General features: G+C 46.0%; 1 protein-coding gene across 1 annotated transcript in view; it reads left to right on the top strand.

Annotated features, from left to right (window-relative positions):
• Positions 1-23,773, top strand: part of LOC142570573 (glucose dehydrogenase [FAD, quinone]-like) — a 126,637-nt gene that overhangs the window by 96,954 nt on the left and 5,910 nt on the right. The window contains exons 7-8 of the mRNA XM_075678945.1: positions 10,889-11,066; positions 20,455-20,674. Coding sequence (XP_075535060.1) covers positions 10,889-11,066; positions 20,455-20,674 — 398 coding nt within the window. The remainder of the gene's footprint in view (positions 1-10,888; positions 11,067-20,454; positions 20,675-23,773) is intronic.

The following is a 23,773-nucleotide window of genomic DNA, read 5'->3' as shown; positions in this document are numbered from 1 at the left end:
CTTTGGTAGGGGAATCGAAGCGTTCATCTGCCCAGTTTTTAGCGTTTCTACAGTTAAATGTCTCACATGAAAAATCTTTTAACGTTGAGTCATTGTCCACGCTCAATATATCTGCATCTTGGAGGTCATGCACACTCCTCATTTTATAATTTCGCGGGGTAGTAACTACGGCATTGATATTTAGGCCGATTCCCTACGTTTACCTTTATGAACATACTCTGATTGACGCGTAACAAAGTGTGCTTGCGCGGGTATTTCCTGCAAAATCGGCTTTCTGCACTGTGTTAAAGAGAGCGACAAAAAAAATTTCCAAACAGAAACTGCATTCTGGTAGAATAAATTGTGCTTGCGCACATATTTCCTAAAATATAGGCTTTCTGCGTTGTATTAAATAGTGATCAACAAATTCTACAAACAAACTTTATTCCGGTAGAGTATCCGCAGCGGCGATGGCTGGAAGAGGAGTGTGCCTCCGTGGGCCTGTCAATACAATGGACATCAAGAATGAGTTACGTCGCGAGAATCCTTCACCTGAATAGTTAATCTACGCAGCACGACGTCACATAGATAAGCAAGAGACTGCACTACTGCGCACAACATTTAGGCAATAGACTTTTTATAACGGTCATGATGCCATTCTGGTCGTTGTTTGGTCTTTGCCTCTTGGTTTTTGCAACCTTGTCAGTCAATGCTCGTCGTGGTGTCGACGTCGCGCGGTGGTCGTCATGCATTTGTTAGGCACTGGCTGTCAGCCACCGTCGTGGACATCCTACGACGTCAGCCTCGATTCGTCATCTGACGGTCGTCACGCCGTCGTCATCAGGCGATCTCTGTCATGCTATCGCAGTCATGCAGTCTTCGAAATACAGTAGTGGGCACGTCATGGCTGCCATATACTCGTCGTTATATCATTGTCTTCATACTCTTTTCATGCTATTGTCGCCATAGAAGCGGCTTCAAGAATTTGTTGTCATGCCGTCTTCGTCATGTCTTTGGGCATCACGCTCATTCTAACTTCGTCATCGCAATCTCATCAGCCGTCATCATCACACTGCCGTCGTCGTAGCATTGTTGTGATGCGTCATCGTCACGCAGTCATTTTACCGTCACTATCACTTGAGAAACGTCATCACATTGTCTTCGCGCCGTCGTCGTCATAATAGCTTTGTTGTTGCATCGACGTCACTTCTTCTAAAGCAAGGTGTGAGACTGGGCTAGTTGGTACTCTTGCGCTGGTTACATCGTCATTTCTTCGTCGTTATAATGTGATGCTGTCGTATTCAACCATGATTATGCGGCCGTTCTCACATAATCTTCGTCGTTGCGTCATCATCAGACAGTCGCTGTCATGCATCTATTGTCAGATGGTCGTGGCAATGCCGTCGAAGTGGCCATCATCGTCCAACAAGCTTCAAAAATTCACGGTAATAGTTTAGTCATGGCCGTTCCCTTGCAGTCACTCAAGCTTCGTCATCTGACTCTCGTCGTCCTGTAGCTCTGATGTCGTCGTCGTCCTACACGTGTAATCATCCCATTCTCCTCATACCGCTGTCATGCCATTGTGATCGTTGCGTCATCGTCATACCATCGTCGTCGTTCTAGTCATCACGTTCTCGTTATGCCGCCGTCGTCAAGCTCTTGTTTGACTAGTGTCATCACTTCAAAATGTAATAGCATTGTCGTCATCTCGTCGTCCTATTGACTTCGTCATTTTATCAACGTCATTACTTCTCCGTTATTATAGCAGAATCATGCAGCGTCAATCAGGTGTGAATATGCTGCCCTTGTTATGTCGTCGTCGCCATTGCATCGTCGTCAGAAAGTCGCTCTCATGCATATGTTGTCGTACCGTCGTCGTCATGCCATCGTGACCGCGCCATCGTCGTTATTCTACCTTCGTAATTCGCTTGACGACAAACACTCGTCGGCGTCCCATTGTCCTCATACCATTGTTGTTTCGCTGTCGTGTTCCCGCCATCGGCATCATTTTAGAATTCTCATATTATTATCGCAAAGCTACACACTGTCATACCGAGTTTGTCCTTCCATCAACATCATTCCTTGTTCGCCATTCAATGTTGTCACTACGCCTGCATCAAACAGTAATCGGGCCATCGTGCTTAAGGGTGGTCACCTTGGTGAGCTAGTGCCGTACTAAAGTGGCCGCATAAGCAACGAGTTTAATGACGACCACTACTAATATGAAATAAGCACGACTTCCGCATTAGAGTGTCGCATCATCTTTTCAATGCTAATCTCATTGCCCTAGACAGTTATTCAGATGGGTTCTACCGTAATTTTTCAATTATAAATCAATTAGAAGAATTGCAATATATGCGTCATTGCAGTGGATAAATAATATTGTTTGAAAGTTAACACTTACAGAAATTTAAGGTTTACATGCGCAACGGTACACAGATGGATAGCCATGCAAAGCCAATGAAGATGAAGAATAAAAATATTTTGGGCGACCATGTTTACCTATGTCTGCAAATTGCACAAGGCGCCATGATGAACACATGGCAGGCGCTTCATCACTCTCACGTCATCGAAGGAATCCTCAAAGCCACTGCCTGAACATCCAGCGCAAATTGCGCCACATACACAGATAGACCTAGCCATATATCTTGTATCTTCTCAAGAACAAAGTGAGCGATGTTGCCGCAGAGGACCGGTTCTACCTTTTTGCGCTCCACGCAACAACTGCATCGTGGTCGAAACAGGAGATGGTCGGTAACATCAATGAATGTGTTGCCGTAATGTGTTGCCCGGGAGGCGTTGTGCCTTTGCCTGATGCACAAAAACTAGTAATCATACAACAAAATGATATACATGTTGATCAGATGTACATATAAAATCATGGAAGCGCTTTAACTATTCAACTGATGGAGACAGTTAAATTACGGCTCCGCCCTCTCAAATTAGGACTCCGTCTTCGCCGCATCATAGGAAACAGGTCTTTGGCGCACGTATAAGCGCATTCAATCACTCTTCTTGGGTGCGCGGCCCACCGCTTGGTTTCAATTCACGTAACTCCTCTATGAAATTTATTTAGCACCCTATGCTTCACGCCAACGCTTCATTCCAGCGTGACTTCTCGAAGTTGCCACAGTCAGACTTATCAATGGAAGCATGCGGTGAGCCACATCTGCTCCCGCAAGGCCCAGTGGTCGATCACCTGGACTCCAGGCGGCATGGACTCATTCTTCGATGCAATCTACACCAAAGAAAAATGCGCATCTGTTCCACCTTGTGGTGGCATTAGCCAAACACCTTTCATGTAAAGGCACCACAACGAAACTAGCAAGAACACATGATAATTTCCCGAGGAAGATTATTCGCTGTTATCAGCAACGAATGAATCGGTAACTTGTGGAGTTTGAGCTACTTCGCAACATCTAAGCTCTCTTTCGAGCCCTAGCCCTTAAGTAACAACTACCTGGGTAGCATCATGACCAGCAAAATGTGTTGCATGTTGCCACTTGATGATAGTGGCGACCAACATGAAAAGCGCCACAGTAGCCTCGGGAGAGGCTTCTGGCAAACCTAAACTACAGGACTCACCATCACTATAAGTTACAGTTGAAAGTCTAAGGCCAGCAACTCCAAGGAACTTTGCCTGCCACAAGGAAAGTTCAGACACAGCCAACCAAGAACAGCAAAGTCGTCTAGACCCCATATTGACCGCTCAGCAGTAGGTAAACACACAGCCCCACTAAACGGAAGGCCACCTATTCGAATAAGATATTTGGAAGAAATTTACGCCGCCAACGACGTGTCTAGCATCAACGATCAGTACGTCGCCTATAGTAATCGTTTTGCTTTTGTTTTCTTTAATTTTCGTTTTTTATGCTTTTTTATGACGTTCGATGACTTCTTATGAGATAGAACTTGTCACGGTTATAAAATTTTACCCGTTTGAATAAAATTTTCACTTGAGCGTAGCGCCGTGTCCTTTCTTTTCTTTCCTTAGCCTCAGCGCTAGCACTTGGCGCTCTGAATTTAGCCATGCTTCGTCTATTCATTTCCATACTTTTGTGCGGCTACCCAACACAAAACGAAGGAAAGAACATGGGATTTCTTGGGTATACCAGAGCAGCACAACTATCCTTACATTGACCCCCAAGCCATGAGTATTCCTTCCAGAAAAGCCTGCGTCTCCAAGCATCTGCCCTGACTGATTCCGACGCCGATGGCACTTGTCACATAACCGCAATACCGAAGGCAATTCACCACGTGAATCCTCGGACAACATAAGCAGCAGCTAGGGTTCTGACTTTTCAACACTGTTCAAATATACACTATTGTGACTAGAGTAAAAATATCATGACCATCAGCGGTAATCCTTTGCTGACCTTGCTTTTGTAGAGCGGAGAATAAAAGCCTGGCTCGAAAGCGTGATCTGTGTTGTATATGTCACTGGACAGCCTGCTCTTTCCCAAATGGCCATTGTACACAACGTGCCAACCGCTTGCTTTATATAAATTTCTTGCATCGAGCGCCTGTCTCTGCAGCATAGCTACGGCATGCCAACAGACCATCTTATATAGATTATTTACTTTAGGTCGGTCCTTGTTCACTCAGGAGTTATTTGTTTGCACTGCCCGAGAGGGAGGTGGATTTCTATGGCAGCAAACAGAACGCTGAACGGCAAGGAAAACAAAAAATAATGATAATGTTTGGGACAGATTGTTTACCTCCCGGCAATCCAATGCCTACCTTCCAAATACTTATTTCGACCTTACTCAATGCGCAAGCCCCACCACTGTAGCTCAGTGGCTATGGCGTTCCGCTGCTGAGAGGGTTGCGATCCCGGTCGCGGCTCATGTATTTCTATGGGGGCGTAGTCTAAAAACGCCCATGTGCCACGCACTAGGTGTCCCGTTAAGGACCTGGAGACGATTAAAATTATTCCGTACTTCACCACTTCGGCAAGCTTTAGAATGATATCTTGATTCCGACGAGAAAAACACCAGATTTTCCTTTTTCTGAGGAAGCTATTTGTTGCCTATTCCCATTCCTTGGCGCTTTAGAACGTTCCTTGTCAATGCACTAGTTGGCGCCTGTTGTCTTTCGTATATATTATATATTATCGCGCGCACATCGCCTTTGGTTTTCGGAGAGTGACCGTCTTTTACCGAATAGTCATTCCGCGCACCGTTTTTTACCGCTTATTATTTGTGGCGAGAGGCGCATTTTTGTCAAAAATTATAAATTTTTGCCATGTGTAATGTGCAAATGTACATGCCCTAAGATTGCGTGCTTGACGCAGGTGTAAGAGATTCTCGAACTTAAGCGAGAATGAAGCAATTAATCTTCATTATACGGTAATACACGTATATATAGCAGACAGACTTAAGGTGGCGGTCTCACTCGTCACGGTCAAGCGCTCTGCATTTCAGACAACCTTCACGGCTGCACTGCGCTTTCTGTGCGCACTATAGAGTTGAAAGCCGTATCGCATTGGGCGGCTTAGGTTCTGCGCTATAACAGTAGTCTGTTATTTATTGTCACACCATCGTGGTCAAACAGTTCTCTTCATCATAATATAGTCCTCATTCCAGAATCGTCATCTTATTGTCATCATGCCACTGTCGTCATTCCGCAGCCATCGTTCCCTTCTCTTCATTAAACCATGGGGAATCTTGTAGTGAATTCCAATGGAAGATTCACGTGGACAACATGATACATTCTGTGATTGAAACACAGGCACTCTCGCCAGACCAACAGGAACGGTGCGCTAACGCACACCACTGCCGAAAGCGCCCAGCATTCCTCACGTTGTTCGACATTTTCGGCTTGAACTCACGCAGAGTGGTGTCTAGAAGTTTCGTGTTTCTTTTTAACCTCTTGCACTGTGATGGAAGTCATACCGCATGAAACTAGGCTGCTCTTGTCCGCCATTATTGTGTGTTGGAAACAGCGGACAGCCAGCGAAGCCCGCTATCTGTTCGGTAGCAAATCACCGAGACGGCCTGAAGTGCCTTCGGAGCTGCATTTCATCAAAGAAAGTAAATGCGAACCCCCTAAAAGGAGCCTTTTACTCTTCATCTGAATACTGGCAAATGACGTCGTCAACGAAACGCGGAACCGTCGATCTCTTGGCCAATGGCCGAAACATTATGTGGAAATCTTGCTTGAATACGCTAGCTGCCAAAAATTCTTCGTCGGTTGAGTCCCCGCTGGTTGATTCAGAACTTGTGTCAGGTGAAGTATCGATCTCCGGAGGCAGTAAAGCACAAGTTTACGATGCGAAGCAGCACTCACAGTTTCCGACAGACCGAGATTCGCGTTCGCCAGCGCGCGTGCCATAGCGGTAGGTAGGCTGTTGGTGGCGTGACATGAAGCGACTTCCTGTTGACTTCATAAGTTCTGCGGAGTACTGAGCGCTGTTCTGAGTACTGAGCGGCTTTGCGGAGTACTGAACGGCTTCTAATCCGCCAATGAGAGATACACTTTCAATCTCTCAATACTTGCTCAACAATGAGCAGAAAAAGTAATACCAGAAGGGCTCCAAATCTGCCTCTGGAATTCACTGTTAGTCATTGCGTCGTCATAATCTTATCATCGATATCATCCTATCATCATATAGCTGTCAGAGATTACGAGAAAGTGTTTGATTCAGTCGAAACCTCAGCAGTCATTGAGGCATTACGGAATCAGGGTGTAGATGAGTCGTATGTAAAAATACTGAAAGATCTACATAGCGGCTCCACAGCCACCGTACTCCTCCATAAAGAAAGCAAAAAAAAATCCCACGAAGAAAATGCGTCAGACAGCGAGATACGGTCTCTCCGATGCTATTAAAAGCGTGTTTACAGGAGGTATTCAGAGACCTGGATTGGGAAGAATTGGGGATAAGAGATAATTGGAGAAAACGTTACTAACTTACGATTCGCTGATGATATTGCCTTGCTTAGTAACTCAGGGGACGAATTCCAATGCATGCTCACTGTCCTGGAGAGGCAAAGCGGAAGGGTGGGTCTAAAAATTAATCTGCAGAAAACGAAAGTTTTGTCTAACAGTCCCAGAAGAGAACAACAGTTTACGATAGGTAGTGACACACTGGAAGTTGCAAGGGAATACATCTACTTAGGGCATGTAGTGACCTCGGATGCGGATCATGAGACTGAAATTGTCAGAAGCATATGCATGGGCTGGTGTGCCTGTGGCAGGCATTCTCAGATCATGAACAGCATGTTACCATTATCTCTCAAGAGAAAAGTGTATAACAGCTGTGTCTTACCAGTACTCACGTACGGGGCAGAAACCTGGAAACTTACGAAATGGCTTCTACTTAAATTGAGGACGACGCAACGAGCTATGGAAAGAAGAATGATGGGTGTAACATGAAGGGATAAGAAAAGAGCAGAACACACGCGACTGAATGACATCTTAGTTAAAATCAAGAAAAAGAATGGGCATGGGCACGACACGTAATCAGGAGGGAAGATAACCAATGGTCATTAAGGGTTACGGACTAGATTCCAAGGGAAGGTAAGCGTAGCAAGGGGCGGCAGAACGTTTGGTGGGTGGATGAGATTAAGAAGTTTGCAGGGACAGCACGGCTACAATTGTGTATATGACCGGGGTAGTTGGAGAAGTATGGGAGATGCCTTTGCCCTGCAGTAGGCGTAACTAGGCTGATGCTGATGATGATGAATCCTATCATCCTCATCGCATCGTCATGACGTCATCGTAATTGCCATGCAAGCGAGAATTGCCATCCACCGGACTGTAGCACTAAGCTAAAAGTCATGGCTTCGTTATCATGTCACCGCCAGCTACGTCACACCATTGCCGTCGCTGTGGCATATTCATGCAGCCGTGCTCATAACGTGGTTGCGATGCCTTTCGTGTTCACTTCATCATCGCCATTGGAACTCCATCATCCGATTTTCGTTATGCCGTCGACATCACACAGTTGTCGTCATTACATTGTCGTCAATCTGTCATGGTAGTTCGACGTTTGTCATTCTGCATGAGTCGATACAGTCTCGTCCCATCTTTTTCATCATGCCATTGTTCTTATACAATCGTCGCCCGCGATTGCGGTGGCACCCTCGACATCATTTTACTGTGGCAATTTCATTGCCATCATACCTTCATCGTCACGCTGTTGTCGTCCTACCGTCGCTGTCATATTATTGTTATTGTATCGTTTCGCTTCGTACAGTTGTGCTATGCATGATAAACTAAGGGGGCGCCGCCCCACGTCTCTGTATATTGTAGCATAATCATCTCAGGGACGTTGCCCCGTTTCACTGTATAAAACAACTGCTCAATGAATCCTGAGAACTCGTGCCCAGGAAACAGGGAACATTTTGAGTGGCCCGTGGTGTGGGCGCCGTAGAAGAGAAAAAAACATCAAGAACAAGCACACGAGGTGTAGCGGAGTGTTATGTTATGCTAGGTTAGCGGAATTGATCAGGGATGATCCGTATCATGTACAACAGACGCCAGGCAGTAATGTTACTGTGTAAGTGTGTTTTTATTACTGCAGTCGTCATAATGTCGCATTTTGGCATTCCGCTGCGAAGCTCGAGGGCACGAAATTAAAAAAAAATTTTGGGGTTTTACGTGCCAAAGCCATTTTCTGATTATGAGGCACGCCGTAGTGGAGGACTTCGGAAATTTCCACCACCTGGGTTTCTTTAACGTGCACCTAAATCTAAGTACCACGGGTGTTTTCGCATTTCGCCCCCATAGAAATGCGGCCGCCGTTGCCGGAGAGGGCAGGATATCGAATACCGGCGTCGGCGACCGCGTTTTGGTGGGGGAGAAATACCAAAAACTGACGTGTATCGTGCCTTGGGTGCACGTCAAAGAACCGCAGGTGAGAAAATGCAACGTGCCTAATAATCTTATCGTGATTTTGGCACGTAAAGCGCAGCGTTTATTATTTATTATTGTTTCACTTAGCATTGCCATTTTCTGGACGTGTTGGTAAACTGATTTGGAAAGCATATTTAACGCCAGCGAAAAAGGACACAACGGACTTTGATGCTTATCTAGCCGTTTTCGAACCGGACGCACGTTCTAAAGTAGGCAAGCATTACGAAGGTTTTTCTGCAGGCCTTAGCCTACTTACTCTCACCCTTGAAGATCCGACTGATAACGTGCTGCGTTTCTTCGATATTCAGCTCGAGTTCATGGAACGGCACACGTGTTGGAAGTATAAACCTACAGCTATAAGCCCCTCTTGCCGCATCGGCCTGCCCACTCAAAGCTCGTCGAGGAGCATTGCGAGCGTGTGTTTTGGAAATGCATTAAAGAAATCTTGCCACCGTAAGATCTATACGAGTCTGATGGATCAGTAGGGAAGGTTTTCAGTAGCAGCGTTTCCGCAGCCAGTGCAAGTTTAGGTCGTAGAGGGGCTGCTAAAAAGAGGCGGGTCGGACAGCATAAATCGTGACGCGGCAAATCAACGGACGGAACGGAGGGAAGGTAGCGGTAGTGCCCTATCTGCATAGAACGGAAGATATTCCTAAGAAAATGGCTAGCCCGGTTGACACAAAAGTGATCTTTTCAGCGCAAGAAAAACTCACGAAAATATGTCGGTTAACGGACCCGTACCATAAGCCAACTGTCTGAGGCTATACGAATCATCGTAAAACACCAGTGGGTTGCGTAGAAGCTATTGTTTATGAGCTACCGCTGTCCTGTGGAAAAAAAATGAATCGGACGGACAGGAAGATGTCTTAATGACCAATTACGACAACATAGTCTAAATGTGCGAAATGAGCAATTAGGTAATCTGTGAACTCGCTGTCAGGAAAGCGGCTGTGCGTCGGTGTATGGGTCCTGCCAGGTTCTTTCGAAGCACGAAGATAAAGATGTCCGAGAGATTATTGAGGCTGACGCTATCTGTCGGAATAGTGATACGTGTGTTAGAGCACCTTCGGTAGACTTGCTAGATAAGGAGACGGCTTTTTTGCATGGTTAAAATCTGAATAAGGTGTAGCCGCTGTGCATGGGTTAAACAGATGGGTGTCTAATGAAAATCAAGTTGTTGAAGTTAGCGCATTGTTGCGCCGTCTCACTTCTGTCCTTGTTCGCTGGCGCTAAATATGCTTTTCAAATGTTAGGCCTAGATAGTTCGGGTAGAATACCGTAAGGGGACTTCCGTAATTTATGTAATATCTATGGAAACTACGACTCATCATTGTTTCTCAGTAAGTACAAACGACTGGGAGCAGCAAGTGATGGATCCCAACACCAAATATTACTGTCGGCTAGATGATTCCTCCGGAACATAACAAGTGTAATGGCATTGCGGCAGAGTCTTCGAGGAGCAGCAGAGAGCTCTTTGGCTAAACGACCCGTGAACTGCACAGCTAGTCTGGTCGCGCAGTTTCGGCCAGTGTCTTTGCCGTGGCATGCAACCCGCATAGAACTGTTGCCGTTATCGATCCCGGTAATGCGCGCATGCTTGGAAGGTGTGCCTCACCCGACGAAACGCGGACGAGGCGAAGGATTCGCCATAGATTCCGGTGCAACTGTGGCAATGGTGCATCGCTGCAAAGTGATGATGCTGAAATATGTAACAAACTTCCTTTTACACAAAAGTGGTTGCATTATTTCAAACCTCTCAGGAATGCGCATGTGATTGCGCGTTCCTTTTTTTCGGTTTAGTGGCTTTTAACGAATTACAAATAGGGGTGATATAATTGAATATGTGCTTGTGGCGTATTATGTTGTGAATAATACCGATCTTTCGAACTAAATTTTTGTGTCGTAATTTTTCGTTTCACTTAGTGAACTTGTGCATATACACTACTCCGGAAATCGTGTTACGCATAAATAAGATGAGCATGCTATGAATAAATTATAATAGAATAACATATTTGGCTGCTGGTCTAACGGTTTCATTTATTAAAATTTTCAGATTTATGAAAATTATTACAAGTTGAAGCAAGGGCGAAATGTATTAATGATTGTGCCAATACTTCTGCGCCCAAGATCATCCGGTTACATTCGGCTGAAAAGCACTGATCCTGAAGAATATCCCATCATTGACCCTCGATTTCTTACAAATATAACAGACCTTGACGCACTAGTAGAAGGTGAGTAATCGAAAATGTTTCTTCAACTTTAACGCAGGACGCGCCTATATATTCATATGAGCTGCACACCAAGGGGCTAGATGAACTAATGGAACCGGTGATTCTACAATAGGCGGGCTGACGAGGGATTAAGTTTATTCGCATACCGTGTATGTGTATGACCTCCTGCGTGGAATCAAATTAACACAGGCCCTTGCTCCTCTTTTCGCGGCAACGAATAAAGGGTAGGATTTTATGAGCAGTGAATCATGAACACACAGATGGCAATATTTTCTATTACGCAGCTTCTCAAATGGTCGAGTAACAGGAGGCGTCTGTACTTCTAGCTAGCCCGGCTGCTGCGCTCTCCGGGCCATTCATCGTAATTTATCTATTATTAACTACTTCTCAGTGTCCAACAGTTTCTTGGTCAAGGTTTCTGCGCCGTCCATACAGTAAATTATTAAAATAAACGTGTCGATACTACACTAGCATGCAAGAATGCAACTTGAGGCGCCATAATGTAAATATTTTCCAAAATGTTTCTATAATTTTACGGCTTCTAGCCATCCACAATTATAACAAAGCTTTCTGGAGTGAGCACCATTTCGCTTGTGTGTCATTTGACATAAAAAAAAGCGGCTGTGACACTGATGTTGCGTACCACGCAAGAGTGACGGACTGTAACTGACGATGTGTGTGCTCTGTTATGTGCTCGCTCTCTCTCTCCTCCCCATCTTCGAGCCCTTCGAATCTGTGCATTCGAAAGTCGTAAACGAGCCATAGTTAAGTGATGCTACAGAAACGCATTGCAAAAATTGTGCAATCACAGCGTTGCTGACAGCTTTCTGCAGCAAACGCGCAGGCTCTCGGGGGCAGGCTATCCGTTTCATGTATTAGTATGTGTGGCGCAGTGTTTGCTCAAGGAAATCGGAACCAGGGCACCATTATCTGGAAAGGAGCCTTGTGGTCCAAGCACACGAGAAAAATAGTGGTGATGCCGTACATCCATTTGAGTGCTCACAGAGATAAGAAAATTGGTAAAAGATGCGATGTAAAAGTGGTGTTTTCCGCAGCGGAAAAATTGCTGAGCATGGTGTGCAAAGGTAAACCCAGATGCCACACAGAAACGAGACTGTGAAACACAACACACAAAAAAGTTCGTCTACTGGACTAAGTTAGTGGTACATTCTATTCCACTTCAGCGCGGCAGAAACTACATCGGATAGACTGGGCGATGTTTGAACTGTAATCAAGAAGAAGAGCACAAGAACAAGGCCAGCCAGGTCGTCTCTTCCATGCCTGCTGTACAACCAGTGGGCCAGCCGTCACGCCAGTGCTTGGCACGAGTGTGAGCCGTTCGGGCAACCAGCTGTTCCTGCTCTGCGTCACCTGCCTCCTCGGTTACGAAGAGACGTTACCCTCGGAACTGTTCAGTGCACCCATTACAATTGGTGGAAGGTGCGGGGTACTCAAGGACGTCTACACCCTGGAACTCCGGTCTCGGACTCTGCCTCCCGTCATGTCTGACTCTCCCCAGCCGACGCCGACGCCACCTCCCGTTGCCTGCTCTGGCGCTGTCGCGCAACGCCATCGAGCGGTTTTCAGCGGTACGGATGAACAGGACGTCAATGACTGGTTGGCTACGTACGAACGGGTGAGCTTGCACAATCCATGGGATGATACCGCCAAGTTAAATGCCGTCATATTCTACCTTGCGGGAGTGGCTCACCTGTGGTTTAAAAATCACGAAGCCGACTTTCAGTCCAGGTGCGCGTCAAGACCAGTGTCGCTGCAGTTTTCGGTCGCCCTGCCGTCCACAAGTTGCGCGCCGAGCAGCGGTTACGAGAGCGAGTGCAACAACCCGGTGAAACATTCACCTGTTATATTGAAGAGGTTCTCGACCTATGCAAACGTCTAGATGCGTCTATGCCCGAAAATGACAAATTGAAGCTCATTTTGAAGGGCATCGCCGATGATATTTTCCAAATCGCTTCCGTATGTAACATGGAATAATAATAATAGGGTGTCCTACGTTTCAGCGAAAATTTTATTCTCTCCCTCGTTATGAATAATAAGGTTCAACTGAGGAAAGGGAAACCTGGTGTCAAGGTCTAGGTGTGCCGTGGCTGCCGCTGATTAACCACAGTGGTGATAGCCTGGGGTATATTGATCTCCCGAGACATCTTATGCTTTCTTGTCAGCAACCTTTGTTCAACGGTAAACTGAATCTGTTAAAAGTCAGTTGTCATCAGAAATATTTGCTATGTAAAATTATTTCCATTTCATCCAAGAGTTCTGTCGTTCCATGGCTTTCATAAACAGCCACACAGTAGATGAATTGAAGAAGCGTCTGCCTCGGGCAGCGTAAAATAGGGTACAACATTGACATACAATCGAAATTGCAACCTATCACAAAGTGCTTATATACTCACAGGGAGACTGTACTGTGACTATCGTTATAAAAATGCTGCAGTAGAAAAGCAAGTTCTCACGAACATCCGCCAAGAGCCGGGATCTCAGCACAAGTAAGGTTCCTGCCGCAAACGCAGCTTAAGAAGCTACTGCATACTTCGATACATAAAACACCCGGAAAAGCCGGAGAAGCCGGAGAAAAGAACGCACCAACTTCTCACCCTTAATGATACCGTACGCCGCATCGATCACGGATTGCAAGAGACGACCTTGACCATAAGCAATATATCCAGTACCCAATTGTCAGTGCCGTTTAGCTTGCATTTTTCGAAAGAAACGTGCGAAAGCCTTACTTCATCATGCTTACAGGTCTTTCAAGTTCACAAACTCATTAACGATTTCGTCATTCTGTTTGTGGAAGAAATGCAAAGACTCTTTCACCGCGGCTATGAGAACATGACGAATTATTGGACTAACCTATACTGGACGTCAAGGGACAAGCTTTTATTGGTCTGACCCGCAACCGCCTGAAGTAAATCACAGATTTCGAAGCACTGTTCATGCAGAAGAGGCTACACTTGCGAACAAGAAGTTTGGAATGCATCTGCAAGTTTCCGCGCTTAGCTATTTTGTCACCAACAGCCCGAGCGCCGACAAGCTGTGAGAATCCCTCAACATGATTGTCCTCGAAGTACTAACAGGGCTCCTCCCGGCAACGTAACCTCAGATCAAAAGCCACACAGCGTATTTTGTGACGCAGTGCTTCGGTACACTGGCGCCACTCCAGCCAGGCTGGTGAAACTATCTACACAAGTGGCGCAAGCCATGACCTTACCAGATCACGCTGCATGTGGTCACACTACATGTCTGATGACACTACATGTCCCCGCACACACTACACACAAAACCGAAGATCCGTTTTAGAGCACAGCTCTTCAGCACCTGCGTTGAGCGTCGGCGTGCCTTCGCAGTGTTATAACTCGTAACCTAGCGAACAACCACAGGTGAAAGATGAAAACGAACGCGGAACACAGCGGTAGATAAAAGAAGGGTGCCAGGAGGGAAGTGAACGAGCGGGGGGACGGGAAAGGCCTGTGCATGTGCTGAGTCGCCGGCGGCCGCGGCATCCGCATTCGCCACCATGTGGACGATCTCATCTTGGGGTCAGGGGGGCGTGAGGTTTGCAGGGCTACGCTCGTCCTCGGTGGTAGCTGCCGTGGCCAGCCCGCGGTATCACCGTGGCTGACGTGATCACAGCTCCTGCAAGCGGTGATGGCGAGGGGCTACGTCTAAAGCTCCATGTGGGGCTCTTTTCGGCTTCTCGCCGCTGGCAGTGGTGGCACGAGTTTGCCATAAAGAAGTGCCGCTCTCGTCGTCGGTGGACGGAAAGCGTGAAAAGAAAAGCCTAGCGCTGCGGAAGACTGGCTGTACGGCGACGATGGCTGCAGTATGACGCCAGAGTAGCCCGCATCGGCACTATGGAAACAAAGCAGGCCCCTCACCAGCGTTCTCTTCCTGATATTCACTTATATCATCATAATAAATAGCATCGACACGCAAAATGAAAATAGATATGGAGATGCGCTCAAATTTCGCATTAGGGACTATAGTAATCGTCGCTGAACTTCTCGACGCCGTCGTTTTTCCTAGGTCACTAGTCTAGCTAAGTCAATACTTTGTCCCGCCCAATCAGAAGGGTCGATGGGTACCAAGTGCACCGCCCATGATATTCTACATATAATGTGATATGATGCAATGACGAGGCTGTGAGGAATGGGTGTCAACGCTCTTTCCACGCTAGCGGTTAACGTTTGCTCCTTGCATCATTTATTGGGCTCTTCGTCGCGGTGGGCTCGGAGCGATTTGAAGAGCCTCGTCTTGGCGGTGATTACCGCTTCTACATGATTTGGTGGTTGTTGTGGTCTCAAGTGGAGCTACTGCGTTGCCCTTCAATAGCTAGCGCTCAGCCCAGTGTTCGTCTAGGTTGGCGCTGGTGAAACTGTCACTTCTTGTGAAACGCATCAAGGATTTCCTTTTCATTTCGAGCCGCAAGGCACGTCACCATCGGCGCTTTTACGGTGACCGCACTTGTGGATATTGGTTCTGGCAACTCAGTGATTAGCAGATGATTTGTAGCGCAACCGAGAATGGTGATCACCACGTTGAGCGTCCTTCCAATCTGCATGGCACGCGGTCACATTATAACACTGACGGTAAGATGTACTGTGAGGTGGACAATACATGGCCTAAACGATCCGGTGTGCTACATTATACCCCACGAGTGCTCTCGGGACGTCAATCTATGAATCAACTTTCTTGTAACAATAAAGGCGAGTCACTGACTTATGGTAAATGTATTTAAGCTTGTCGACAAAATAGTCATTGCTAGTGCAGAAATATTTTAGGCACTCTGTCTCTCAAATTTTTTTGCGACCAAGTGAGCATGGTAGTACCAACAGTCATAGTGGAAGCTTTATACAATAAGGACCATGAAACCATTATTGGCAACCTCATGCAACTGGGCCTTCCACCGCCAGCCATGAAATTTATCCACTCATTTGTTCAGGAACGCACCATTGCGACTAGAGCCGATGGACGGCAAGAAGTGCTCTTCACATCGAACACAGGAGGCTCAAATGTAGGGTTTAAGATTGCTTTTCTATTCAAGGTTGTTCTAATATTTCTAGCCTAGCACATACATCGGATTCCACACGTGAAGCTTTTTAATCCCTGCGGATGACGTCATTTTGTTGTCTGTGCATAAAGATGTCTCTGGACAAACTCAACAGCGTCAAGACGCCCTGAATTTTCTGCACAACTAGGCATGTCAAGGAGGGCTGGACATTTGCGCCCAGAAATCAGGCTATGTCGCGGATGCCAACTATGCATGGCGCGAAATGATCACGCAGCACCTTTTATCATTTAGACGCGGCCCAGTTACAATCTCTAAGGCGTCTTCATATTCACCGTTCCGGCAGTGGTGCACGCTGGCTCCAGAAAATAAGAGTTCGAGTAAAACACTTCACTTTATTCGACGCATTGCAGAAAATCAGCTAGAGCTCGTACTAACGTAGCTCGACGGCTGGTACATGCAATCTTGCCATCACAAATTTTATACCAGGCACAACTTCAACGGCTGACTTTGACACAGTTGGAGACTATTAACCGCGATGCTATGTACAGAATCACAGCACTACCCCGCATCAATATGATACCAACCTTACGGGAGCATTCCCTGCTCAACACAATTACAGAGCTAATTTTGCAAATGTGAAAAGAAATGTTAAATCAACAAGCCACTTGTTGCGACTGTTGCTGCTTTGCATGCTCACTTTCAGCGCCGCTTTTGGATTGACAACCCGCCCTATCCAACACTTCTCACGTAATTCGCCAACATCACAACTAATAGGCCAAGGATGTTATAACACAACGATACGAAATTATTATTTACGAACACAGTACCATCGATGCGTCATGTGCTAATATCTGCAAAGTCTATACGGATGCTCCTATCCTACCAGACGGCGGGAGGACATCATTTCTCAGCACTACGCATAATATCCGTAGTGGTAGCCTGCGTTGTTTATCTACGGAAGTCAGTGCCCTAGTAATGGAACTTCAAGCCATCGTCGACGCTTTGCAAGATGCCACCCCTAACCTGACTGCAATCAAACAACTAGATATCTTGGCTGATTCTTTAGCGGCTATTCAAGAATTTATGAATGTTTACAAGGCGATGGAAGTCTGCCAGACGATACACACTATAAATAGTAAAACAGGTACTTCCGTCAAAAGGCATTGAGTTCAAGGTCAGGCTGCGAACCATCGCAAGTTTGCTGCTGATCAGCAGGCACACTGCCATCCTAATCCAGATCTTCTGTCTAGACCCCTCCAAATTGAACCTATTAACTCACTACGAGACCGTAAAAATTTTCTCCGACAGAACACACGTGCTCTTGTCCCACCGTGTGTCTGCTCCCTCTCCCTTCACTTTACTTTTGCGAATGACTTTGCGGTTACGAGGCTTCGCGCCAGGGTGGCCCTTGCGCCCGCTGTGATCTCACCGTGGGACTGGTCGTATTTACCACTGATTGCTACGCGTCATACTGCTCAGTCTCAGCGAAGAAGGCAGATGCGTACCACCTCATATGGACATGTCCACGTTTACAATCGAAACTCTCGCCTCTCCTACTGCAGGCCGGCTTCCGCTACAGTGTCACAATCAATTATGAACATTAGATACATGATGACAGATGCTGCAAACACTGCTTCAGTTCATACACAACATATGCCTCACAGCACACATATAATGCACATATACACATAAAAATTATGCCTTCCGTGAGTCTTTATCGCAATAAAGAAACGAGCATCACGTAATATTTGAGCACCATGAGTTCTGTCGGAAATAACGTCAACTTTCGCGCAGGTGTTAATATCGCTATGACACACAACTTCTTGTAGACCATCAAACTTAAGTCAAAGCGAGTGGTCCGCCTGCCTGATAACTAAAGTGTTGATGACCAGTACCTCAACAAGTGTAGCGTATTCGCGTTTCTGGAAGATGCCTTCCGAATGAGCAGGACTTTTTCACATACACGTGAATCAAATTATAACGCCTATTCCGCCTTGCTGAAGCAGAGAAAAGGGCTATATAGCTTTCTTGAACAGTATTGCGAATGCTCTCGAAATCCTCTAATATCCAGTAGATACCCATCGCGAAGCACCTCATCCGAGCCGACGGGTAAATGCGACCAGTTCACTCCACCCTGTACTATGTATCAGCACGCGAACGGGACTTCATCCGCACTGAAGACCAACAGATAGTTCTAAGACGACGTTATCCACCTGCCGAAGAGCCCCTGGTTATCCTCGTCATTACCTCGAGGAATGCGGCACCCTGTGTATCCATTTTGTGTATTCGCGCCTCAGTTGCCTTACAAAGACGTCTGCTTACTTCGACGAATCGATCATGTGCTTGCTAGACTCTGCACTGTCACGCACTCTCTATCCATGCACTAGAAGAGCGGCTACTGGCAGAACAAACTCAACGAAAGAGACGGCGGAAAGACCACGTCTGACACGCCTGTAGAACTTGTTTTTAATTTAAGGTCGTGCTGATCAGTCATCTTAAGGTTCACGACATTCTAGTGAGTCATAGACACCGTGCTCGCAAGGCTGAAATGGCGAACTTTGGTCGTGTATCTGGATGACGTCGTATGCTTTGCTGATTCCTTTGACGAGCACCTTCGGAAGCTAGCTGCCGTCATCGAAGCGATTAGGTCGTCAGGTTGAGAGAAATGCGGTTTTGTTTATGTTGATTTGATATGACCTTGGTCATGTAGTTTTCACGGCCTGCGTCCAAACATTGAAAGGATGACAGCCGCCCGACATGTTATATTACCCATTGAAGAAGCCATCACCAGACTCTTGGCCCAGAGTGCATTATTACAGATGTTTTGTGCGAAATGTACTGCAGATCGCCAGTCCCCTTCCACGCCTCACGAAAGCAGACGAGCAGTTCACCTTCGAGAAGCCTCATCAAAACAGGTTTTCGAAACTTCAATGACACTCGTAGTCAGAACGTATACATGACCGCTTTGACCGGAACACCAAAACCGACACCCCATACATGCAAGCGGCGTAGGTCTTGGCAAAGTTCTGGTTCAAAAGAAAAACGGTCTGGAGAGAGCCGGGCTTGTGTCACCAAGTTCCTCTCGCAGGTTTAGCGCAACTATCCAATGACAGAAAAGGTTGCCTCATCATCGTTTGGGCCATCACTTTTGGCACATACCGTTAAGGCAAGCTATTCAAAGTTGTGCGTGATCATAACAACCTGCGCTAGCTCATCAACCTGAAAGACTCAGAAGATCACCTCCTTTTTTGTCGCCTGCCACTCTATTAATTCTACGCCACAGTGGTCTATAACTCGGGCCGAAACAATTTCGACGCCAACCACCTTTCCAGAGCGTCCATTTACTTAGTCCCACCAAGCAACAAGGATTACGTTTTTCTCGGACCGATAAGTGCCGCCTTTTCTGAAAAGCATGAACGGCGCGATCTCTCCCGTATCTGAAAGGCAAGTTCCCTTCCAGTCGATGACATTTAGTGCCTCCACCTCCTTTGTTAATATTTACTTTGTGGCCGTTATACAAATCTTGCACATTACTCTGATATTAGGTGTAGGAAGAATGCAGGCGTGTTTAGCCATCGGTTCCGCTGCTGCCGTGCTATCCGATAATGAGGGTGCATGGGCGGTCACAAGTTTCCCTGAAAAAAAAAACTGTTTACAACTAATTTCCTGTCTCTATGCTTGCATTCACATACGCTTGACAAAACACCCCACGACTGGTGTATAGTCCTAGGAGCAATACGGTACAGCTACATTATTAATTTCCAACATTTCTCCATTACAACCCAGAACTGAACTTCAGGAGGCATGGCTAAATAGGAATGATAGTGACGGTATCTTTCTATTTTGTAGCATTTGCAACGGGATTTGTAACCGCAGCGTGTAAACCTCTGGCCTTCTTGGAAGATAGGTTATGTTTTGTAAAATAGGCTTTTAATTTGTAGCGGCTGACTTATGCGCATATAGTTCAACATGTTTCTAACACTGTCGTGATGATTGTCGTCACTTATAGCCATCGAGCACGCGCTGTTCAATTTTTTTCAAATGAGGCCCGCAGGTTAGAAACAAAGTACGTAGCACTTATTAGTCTGCGAGAAGGTAAAACGAGCAAATCACAATATATTACCAGAAATGTCGCAATAGATTTTCAGTCATCGCAAGCAGCACACGAACTAGACACTCACGCATGTATACGACGTCATTGGTCGACTGCGTGCATTTTGCGTCCCGCCAGAGTTTCATTGTCCATGGTTACGTTGCCGTTTTACTTGTGCACAGTAGTGCACCACCAGCTACAATCTCTGTCATTTGAGTTGGGCCGGATATTTCATGTTATTTGGTGTTGTTTGCGCATGCGTTCAGGCGCCAAGATTGCCGTGCAGACATTGAAGACTCAAGCTATGAAGAATGGCAACGTGGCCATTTGGGACACCGCCCTGCCAGCGTGCGAGTCGGCAGGACCGTTGTGGAGCGACTCGTACCTGCGTTGCTTTGTGCAGCACACGTCACTCAGCGGTTGGCACCCTTGCTGCACTGCGCCCATGGGGACGCATCCACAGGCCGTACTAGATGCCAGACTAAGGTAAGAACAAGCAGAAAATTATTTATGGTGACAGCAAAGATTTTGTGACCTTAAGTGTAAGCATTAACTTTACCACTATTATCCGCAATTCGGAGTGTACGCAGGATATTTGAGCGTGTGCCACATGCAAATTTAATTGAAATTCTTAAATCACATGGAATACCAGAAAATATAGTGGGTTGGATTCAAGCTCATTTAGAGAATCGTGTTCAGTTTGTGGAAATCGATGGTGTGAAATCTAATAGCATGCCTGACTTGTCTGGTGTACCACAGGGGCCAGTGTTGGGACCTCTGCTGTTTCTTATCTATGTAAATGAAATTGCTAAAAAATTGTATCCTAATATCAAGGTCAAATTGTTTGCTGATGATTGTGTCATTTATTCTGCTGTCATGATTTCTGCACGCCAGGATACAGTTAACTGTATTCTTTGAACACTCGTGGACTAGTGCCACGCCAGAGGAATGCAAATACACTTTTCCAAAACAGTGTCATCGACAATAACGTTAAAACGAACACCACTTATTCATACTTGCCCCATTGATGATTGGAACCTTGAATATATTACCTCTGTGAAATATTTACGCATTAAAATTAACTGTATCGTCAAATGAGACACCCATATTAACAACATATCCAACAAAGCCTTAAAAAAACTTTACTTTCTACGTAAAAAGCTCAAGATGTCACCTTCATCCGTCAAGTGGCAAGCTTATTATGCCCTCGTACGCCCAGTCCTAGAATATGCTTTCATAGCGAGGGTCACATTCTATAATAAGGAAATTAATAAACTTGAACGAATTCAACGCCTGGCTGCACGGTTTATTTGCCCCAATTACAAAACATCCTCATAGGTTTCTGGCATGTTAGGCCAACTTGGAGTGGATCCGCTACACGTGCGCCGTAAAATCGTCAGGCTCATTTATTTTTTTTACAAATTCTTTCATAACCGGGCACGTTTAGCAAATGCCACAAATATTACACATGCTCCACACATGTCGTCGCGTATTTTCCATCATAAAGTAGTCCAGTCATACTTTGCCCGCACTAAACTCTCAGGAATAATTTTTCCCACTTACGAGCGAAGAAGGAAATCATTTACCGGAATGTGTTGTTGAATGCACATATTATGTTTCATTCGAAAAACTGCTGAAAAAGCATCTTTTGTCAACACTTGCCTGCTTGGTCAGCATTGCTGCCTGCAATATTGTGTAACTAAATAAAATAAAATTTCAGGCCGCTTGTAACGGCACGCGATAGTTACACGACCTGATATTTAGCTTACGTTAGTGACGTAGGGTCGACAGTTTCCGGTGTCTGGGTTGTCTTCCAATTTTTACACAGTGAGGGCCTACACTTGTTCACACGAAACGAAGTTATTCCTAATGTGCGCGATGCAGCGTACCTTCCTTGAGCGAAAACACCGCATTGTCTGATAGTGTACGGATTGTTCCGATGGCCGCGGAGCTTGACACTCGAATACCTTAGGAAGTGTCAATATCTGTCACTGCTTTTTCTATTTCTGTAGATCAGCATACAATAACGCAGCCGCAATAGTGAACAGCGCAGGGTATTTCTCTATTTCTGTCGCAGATTTCCTAAAATATTCATGTTATTTGTTGCATAGTAAGAGTGCGAAAGAACGCATCATCTGAATTGAAAAATAAATTTCGTTCATTTTCATTTCCTTTCCTCGTACCGCTCTGGTTCTTGCACATTCGTGCTACCACGAAGGTTGTTTTACTGAAACTGGCTAGTGTTTCAAAGACAAGCGCTGCAAAAAACACATATTACAATGACGACACGTCGTACCTCTGAAACAAGAAGGTGAAAAGAAAAAGAAAGCGAGAGCCGAACGTTCACCGGTCGCTCCTTTTCTATTCCTTGTGAAGGGGAGTGGGCTTGTGACTCTTTAACAGCGTCTGCTTCGAGCTCGAACCAGGTTGTCCACCGGAGAGGGTTCCTGCAGTAAAGACGAGGTGGCGAAAATGAAAAAAAAAAGAACATAACAAGTTTAATACAGAGTTACGGGTGAGCGGTGCGCTCAAAATGAAAAAAAAAAAAACTTTCAGCGTGCGTGCACCTGCACACTAGGGCAGAAACAACAATGCGACGAGCCGTGGCGGTTCGCTGGCTTTCTTATGCCCTCCACAATCCAGGCATTCTCTTTCTCCGCTGTCCACACCCAACATCTTATTCAGCTCCTCATCGATAATCTCACATTGGCGCGGTGACAATCGATAGGACTTTGAACGTACTGGCTCCAAAGAAGTGATGTGGATGTAATGTGTAAGAACCAATCTGATTCCTGGCCTATCCACAAATAAGTCCTGAAATACGTGCACGATTTCCCACAACTTGGTCATTCTTTCATGCTCCAACTGCGCGTTAGAGACTGGTTCCCTAATTAGTTGTTCCCTAGCCTCTCCGTTACTGACTGACACGAGCCACGGAAGCTCTACCAGAATCTTTTTCGGAATGTTTACCGTTACGCATACAACTGCTTCTCTTTCAATGGGTAGCGGCGCGAGGTGGCGTTTGGGAGAGGAATCCACCAAACCCATTCACGAGTACGTCGGTAGTAGGAATGAACGAAAAATGGTTAATTTTATAGGCTCCAAATACGGAAGCCCATTTCATGTAGGAGCTTACTAAACGTCTGAGTTCACATCAAGACACGTCAGCACTACCTCAGTTCTCGAAAGGTCTCCGCTTTTAATACCGTCACCTTCCCTTGGGGACTTGACTATGGAATCTGATGGCTCTATCGGGGCCAATCACAATCGCCGAAACGGTCGCAGTATCCCGTCCTTGGTATCGCACCGCTCCACGGAACTTCGCTTCCTATGTTGCACCTTCGCTACCGCATATGGCGCGAGCATTTAGCAATCTGCGAATCCAAGGTCGAAGCCGTTGCCACTATGGCATTCGAGGTTGGGTATTTTCATAATTAGTTCTTGTTATCAGGTTCAGGTAGAGGGGTCTTTTGTTGACCCGCAAAAGTCGGCTCCAACGCTGTGTTGACTTCTGGATAGGCGGTGATGAGTGGGGTTTACCTCGTGGTAAACGTCTAAGGCATGCTAATCGCCATATTTAGACCT

The sequence above is a fragment of the Dermacentor variabilis genome, chromosome 2 (assembly GCF_050947875.1).
Source record: "Dermacentor variabilis isolate Ectoservices chromosome 2, ASM5094787v1, whole genome shotgun sequence".
In the NCBI taxonomy this organism is placed as follows: Eukaryota; Metazoa; Arthropoda; class Arachnida; order Ixodida; family Ixodidae; genus Dermacentor; species Dermacentor variabilis.
This window is presented reverse-complemented; position numbering and strand designations above follow the sequence as displayed.